General features: G+C 42.5%; 1 protein-coding gene across 2 annotated transcripts in view; it reads right to left on the bottom strand.

The window, feature by feature from the left end:
- The window catches only part of Stap1 (signal transducing adaptor family member 1), a 35,075-nt gene that overhangs the window by 24,646 nt on the left and 3,310 nt on the right, over positions 1-7,119 (bottom strand). The window contains exon 2 of one of the 2 annotated variants that reach the window (XM_052198757.1): positions 3,270-3,341. The exons of the other annotated variant lie outside the window; for it this stretch is intronic. Coding sequence (XP_052054717.1) covers positions 3,270-3,341 — 72 coding nt within the window. The remainder of the gene's footprint in view (positions 1-3,269; positions 3,342-7,119) is intronic. 2 annotated transcript variants of the gene reach the window in all.

Raw genomic sequence — 7,119 nt, forward strand, 5'->3', positions numbered from 1 at the left:
TAAATTGTTCCCTTTTAGCCGGCTGTGGTGGCGCACGCCTTCAATCCCAGCACTTGGGCGGCAGAGGCAGGCGGATTTCTGAGTTCAAGGCCAGCTTGGTCTTCAGAATGAGTTCCAGGACAGCCAGAGCTACACAGAGAAACCCTGTCTCGAAAAACCAATAATAATAATAATAATAATAATAATAATAATAATAAGATTGTTCTTAGCTGGTCTATTCTGCTGTTTCTTCTGAGACTATCATCCAGAAAACTTCCCCAAGTGTTTTCATCCTCTTTAACAACTGGTAGGTGGACAACTGTAGAGCCTTTTGTTGTGACCTCTTTGTGGCACTGTGCCTAAAAATATGGGCTCTAAGGCCTGGGTCACCCCCTTTTACTAGTGATATCATCGTGTACAACTTCTTTCATGTATATTTATAAAAACGTTTTAAGAGGAAAATGTGAATTCAGCTCTTCACTAACATAAATTGTGCAAGTCTGTTCCCCACATTTTGTACCTTTAGGGAATCATAAGGGTTGGCACATCTAGAATACAATGACGAAGGCTCCTCCTTGGAAACCCACCTTGGTGATGATGGTATCAACCCTGCCGGGTGTGTATGATCATCTACAATTTCTTAATCCTTAAACTTGACAGCTTTCATTTATAAAGAGGGATTAAGTAATTGCCAATACCGCCAAGTGAGAATAAGACCACTACCATAACTTTAGCCAAATTTGATGCAAACTTTATTAAATATTGGCCAAGTCCATACCCAGATTCCAGTGTATGATGCAGAATTACATCAGCCAGGAACTTATAAAGGCAAAACTCAAAAGACTACATGCTTCCTGTCTTTGTCCAATCAGAGGCAAGCATACATCCTAACATACCTACTGCCTAGGTCTAATCAAGCACCTCCGGTGTAGTTGGGGCAACCAGGCTGGTTAACAGAAGTGAAAACATATGGCTTATTTTTTTATTAGATATTCTCTTTATTTACATATCAAATATTGTCCCCTTACCTCGTTTCCCCTCTGAAAACCCCCTATCCTCCTCCCCTGCTTCTGTGAGGGTGCTTCCCCACCCATCCACTCCCTCTTCCCTGTCCTGGCATTGCCCTACTCTGGGGCAATGAGCCTTTACAAGACCAAGGGCCTCTCCTCCCATTGATGTCTGACAAGGCCATCCTCTGCTACCTATGTGGCTGGAGCCACGGGTCCCTCCATGTGTACTCTTTGGTTGATGTTTTTTGTCCCTGGGAGCTCTGGGGGAACTGGTTGGTTTATATTGTTGTTCCTCCTATGGGGCTGCAAACCTCTTCAGCTCCTTGGGTCCTTTCTCTAGCTCCTCCTTTGGGGAACCCGTGCTCAGTCCAATGGTTGGCTGAGAGCATCCCTCTGTATTTGTCAGGCACTGGCAGAGCCTCTCAGGAGACAGCTATATCAGGCTCCTGTTAGCAAGTACTTGTTGGCATCTACAATAGTGTCTGGGTTTGGTGACTATATATGGGATGGATCCCCAGGTGGGGCAGTCTCTGGATGGCCTTTCCTCCAGTCTCTGCTCCACACTTTGTCTCTGTATCTCCTCCCATGAGTATTTTGATCCTTATTATTTTTCATGAACAATAGCCCTCAGCATGCCAGGGAGTTATTTGTCCTTGGGTAAGTAAGGCTTACAGGTTAGAGGTATTTTGTCTTAAAGATCAGTTAAGCACAGTCATTTAAACTGAAAACGTAAGTTTGGATGTCTAATGGCTCAGAGCCAACCAAGGGAGGGAGGAGATTGTATGAGCTGAGCTGGGACTTTTTAATGTCATGAGTGAGGGACCTCCTTCCACAGACCTGCCATTTCTGACTGCCACATGATCTAGGACTTAGCCATCCCACAGTGCCCAGTGGTGCGCGTGCTTGCAATCTCAGCAGCCAGGAGACAGGCAGGAAGATGGTCTAGTGCCCTATGTCGCTAATCCTTCCATCAAGTGCCATGCTCCCCTTAGTAGGAGCTCTCCCACTCTTTCCTCTCATGCCTCATGTGGTAATATGGAATTATTTTTAGCCTGACTACTAAGTGTGTGACTTCCCTATATTCTGCCCACTACTTTACATGTCTATAATGACATTATTAAATGTTCTTCAAATTGCCAGATTTGAGATGTCATCTGTTTTCTATTATGCCCCTTTTATGCAATGAGTCACAGAGAGGTTAATTATCTCAAGATCCAGGTTACCAGTGGCAGGGCTAGTACTGAGAAACCAGGCAATCTTTCTGGGCATACTAGGCTCCCAATCACCAAGCTGTACTGCCTGCCCCTTGAAGTGCTCTAAGTGAAGGTGGCTACTGGGAATCACTCAAGGTTTGGGCCAGGGTCTTTGCTTTCTTGACATCACTGGAAAGTAGCAGTGCACTATTTTTAAAAAGCTTACTCTTTGGTTTTTTTGGATTTGTTTTTTTTTTTTTTTTTTTTTTTTTTTGAGACAGGGTCTCTCTGTATAGCCCTGGCTGTCCTGGAGCTCACTCTGTAAACCAGGCTGGCCTCGAACTCAGAAATTCACCTGCCTCTGCCTCCCAGAGTGCTGGGATTACAGGCATGCGCCACCACCGCCCGGCTAAAAAGCTTACTCTTTAAAAGATTAATTAAATAATTACTTCCTCCTCCTCCTCCTCCTCCTCTTCATACTTTAGCTCTCACAAGTCTACTTTTAGAAGGTCTGTTTTTGTCTGGGAAAATTAAATTGTGGCATCGTATGTTCCAATGCTATGGTAATCATCTTGTTCCTTTCAGATTACAGCTGCATTCCATAACATAGATGCATTCTACAGTTACAGGAAATGAAAGCTATTATTTTGCATTAAGCAGTTTATATCGAGAAGGTATCTAAGATCTCTACTTTTGAAGTAACTCTTAATTATCTAGGCCAGGAAAAAAGAATACAAAGTTAAAAACAAGCCGGGCAGTGGTGGCGCACTCCTGTAATCCCAGCACTTTGGGAGGCAGAGGCAGGCAGATTTCTGAGTTCGAGGCCAGCCTGGTCTACAGAGTGAGTTCCAGGACAGCCAGGGCTGTACAGAGAAACCCTGTCTTGAAAAAAACAAATCCACAAAAAAAAAAAAAAAAAAAAAGTTAAAAACATGAGCTAATACCCTCTGAATTGTCCAGGGAACTGATAGGCCCCTTAGATGTTTGAATACCTTGGTTTGGGGATGATAAGGAAAGGGGGTGATGAATTATATGCCCAGGGTCTACTGAAAGGCTGAACTAGGTGGCCATGTCAGGCTCTACTTACGATTGTACTTTTTTTGTCAGTGTAAAAGAACAGCGTGGTCCCTCTCAACTCTGTCCAATAGTGTTGGTACTCCTGAGGAAAAGAAATCATAAACACCATTTCACAAGGGTATGCTCAACTCGTTTACCTCCTGTTTTACCTTTTGTAATTGTATGATATGAAGTTATTCTTTATTCTTCGCATTTTTGCCAAAATTTATCTATTTTATTTTATTTTGTATGTGTGTGCTCCTTGTGTAATCAAGGAGGCCAGAAGGGTTGAATCACTGGGACTGGAGTTCCAAGAGGTTGTGAGCTGCCTGATGTGGGTGCTAGGACACACACACACACACACACACACACACACACTTCCTTCCTTCCTCTCTTTCTTTGTTTTATTTTATTTTTTTTAATTTGGAGACAATGTTTTAATAAATAACTCTGATCGGCCTGAAACTTGCTGTATAGACCATATCTGTCTTGAACTCACAGAGATCTGTCTGCCTCTACTTCCCAAGTGCTGGGATTAATGGTGTGTAGGAACACACCTGGCTATTCACTGGATTTTTCCATAATTTTTTTAAATTGCCATACATGTAATCATTATATGACTTTCTTAAATGGAGTCCACCCACATGTTCATGGCTTTACTTTGCAGTCAATTAAAAAAAGATATATTTATTTTATTTTATAGGTATGTGGGTTTTTTCCTGAATATATTTTGTCAGCAGCACATGCGTGTCTGGTATCCCTGAAGATCAGAAGAGAGTATTCAATCCCCTGGAGCTGGCCTTAAAGACAGTTGTGAGACAGTGTAGAAGGACTGGGAACTGAACCAGGTTCTTAGGCAAAGCAGCCAGTGCTCCTAAACACAGCCATTTCTTTAGCCCTGCACTTAATTCTTTCGTATTTCAAACGTATTTAGTATAATGTTTAGTATGATGCTTAACTAGATCACTTCTGGAACTCTTCTCGTTAATTTAAAACTATTCGACTTTAGTGGAAGCTCGCACGAGTGACAGGGCTGTATCAGAGATCATATAGGACTTGGATATATCTGCTCTCTATGGGAGATGAAAGAATTGAGCAAATATATAAAGCTAACATACTTAGCAGAGGACATTTCTCTTAGATTGGGTTCGTTAAATAATATTTATTACTGACATAGACTAGGGGGATAGATAAATTGACAATAAAAATAATTAATAGTTGAAGTTTAAAGAACATATTTCATTCATTAAGTAACTGTTTAATTATTAATAGGTTCACATTTCCATGAGTTCTTTACAAATAATGTTCTAAATTTAAAAATTTGTAAATAACCTGGCTGGACAGATTCCCATTTCACTTAGTTCAAGCTTCATTTATTTTTTATTTTATTTATTATTTTATTTTATTTTATTTTATTTTATTATTTTTTGAGATAGGGTCTTGCGATGTAGCTCTGGCTCTTCTAGAACTCACTGTGTAAATCAGACTTCAAGCTAGCCTTGGATTCACAGAGGTCTACTGGTCTTTGTTTCTTGTCCTATCCTGTCCTGACCTGTCCTGTCCTGTCCTGTCCTGTCTGCTGGGATTAAAAGTGTGTATCTTACGTCCTGCTCAGGCCTTATTCTCACACTTTATGAACATTAACAGAAATGGACTGGGAGACGGACAGTGCATTCTTAAGAATGCTTACTGCCTGGGTGGTGGTGACAGCTAAGGTGGTGACGCACATCTTTAATCCCAGTGCTGGGAGGTAGAGGCAGGCAGATGTCTGAGTTCAAGGCCAGTTTGCACTACAGAGCAAGTTGCAGGACAGCCAGAGCTACACAAAGAAACCTTGTCTTGAAAATAAAACAACAACAAACAAACAAACAAAAGCAAAATCAAGGAAGGAAGGAAACAAACAACAAGAAGCAAGCCAGCTTACTGTTCTTCTAGAAGATATAATCCAGTTCCCAACATCCATGTTGGACATACCTACACACAAACCCCCACAAATATACATAAGATCAAATACTAATATTAATTCACATAATTAAATATGTAATGTTAATTTACATAATTAAAAGTAAATCTCAAAAACAAAACACTTTCTGAACATTTTCTAAAAGAGAGTGAGCCCAAATGTGTAAATATACTTGTGTCATTTTTAGTGTGCTTGTGTGTGTGTGTGTGTGTGTACACGTACACACATAATGAATTTATAGTCACTATGTGTGTACAGGAGCCCACAGTGGCAAGAAGAGGGTCTGGTCTCCTGGATCTGGAGTTAAAGGTGGTTGTGAGCCACCATGTGGGGGCTTGGAACAGATCCCAGGTCCCTTTGAAGAGCAATAAATGCTCCTAACCACGGAGTCATCTCTCCATCCTTAATAAGCATATTATTAATATAAATTTCTGCTTGTGCTATATTTACCTAGGAGTGATACCTGGCCTGGTCAAAATGAAAAGATGTAAAAACAGGTTCACCTTATGGTGAAAATAAAAGTTATACTGCGGTGGTATGTGCATATGGTCAAGTTTAATTCAAGTGTTAGCATTACTGCAGATATCTACTCCAAATACAGAGCTGGGACTTGGGAAGAGTTGGCCTTGGCCATGGGAGGTGGTCTTTCCATGTGTCGACTCCTTACTGTGAGCTGTCTACCATGTCATAGGCCTATAGAGGCAATCGTAGGAATCCCCCCCCTCCCCCCCCCCCCCAGTCAACGCATTGCGGAGAGCTGACTGCGACGGGTAATAGAACTGTGAAGGTAACCATTGGGTCAGTCTAAAGAGCCTTCCTGGAGGACACTTACAAAACAGAGCAAAGAGGTTCCTGAAATCTAAAGGTTCCATGAGTGCTGGTGGCTGACTCCGGCGTCAGAAATATCCTTCCTTCTGTTCATACAGAACACCAAGTTTCCTTTAACTATGATAGCCCCACCCCCACCCCTACCCCACCCTTTTCTCTTTTTCCTTTTCTTCTGGCCTTCCTTCCATTCTCTTAACGCTCTTCCATCAAGTCTTCACTAACCGACGCTGCCAGAATGACTGATCCTGATTCGAGTAGGGCTGTATCAAACAGGTGAGGCTTGGCTCACCCCTTCCTGTCCTTCCTTAGCCTTGGCTTCCGGGAGAGAGTGGGTACACTGCTCTGTTTCCCCGCCAGGCAACCAAGAGCGGCTAAGAAGCAGAGCTTGGGCCTTTCAAGCTGAGTCGGTGATCAGGAGTAGCTCAGTCTAGGATGAAGCATCAGTAGCTGAGGCCCGCTATCAAACTCAAACACTGATAGGCTTTATTAGTCATAGGAATACGCCACGGATCCTTAGTTGGGCAATTCCCGAGGCTGCTGGTTTAGAACGTGGGAGAAGAAAAAAATTACAGTGGAAGATTATAAAACATTTAGAGTTGGGGCAAGAAAGAGGGACTTCTTCATATAGGGATGGGACTTCTTCATATAGGGATGACTCGAACCGGCAGATGTAAGTGTCCTGGACAGTGAGGTGCGAAGCGGGAGGACCCGGATGAGAACTAGAAAAGACAAGGCAGGAAGACAAAAGCAGTAGCTGGGACCAGAAGGTCTTGTATAAGATGTGCGTTAATTGGAATGTTGTTCCTGTCCCCACCAACTGTGTGTAAAGCTTGCCTGCAGGTGTGGATTGGAGCTTGCGCCATTCACCACCCGGGTGTATATATGTACACATGTGTATGTGTGAACAGCTTGGAGCCTGCTTGCCAGAGCTTTGCTCTGACTATTCTATGTGTGAACGTGTATATATGTCTGTCTGTAGCTCTGTGTGTGTGTCTGCATGTATGTATATATTTGTATGAATAAAGTTATTGCACTCTGCCTTTTGTGTTATCCACTGTGTGCGTGTGTGTGTGTGTGTGTGTGTGTGTGA

Source organism: Apodemus sylvaticus, chromosome 11 (assembly GCF_947179515.1).
Source record: "Apodemus sylvaticus chromosome 11, mApoSyl1.1, whole genome shotgun sequence".
Lineage (NCBI taxonomy): Eukaryota > Metazoa > Chordata > Mammalia > Rodentia > Muridae > Apodemus > Apodemus sylvaticus.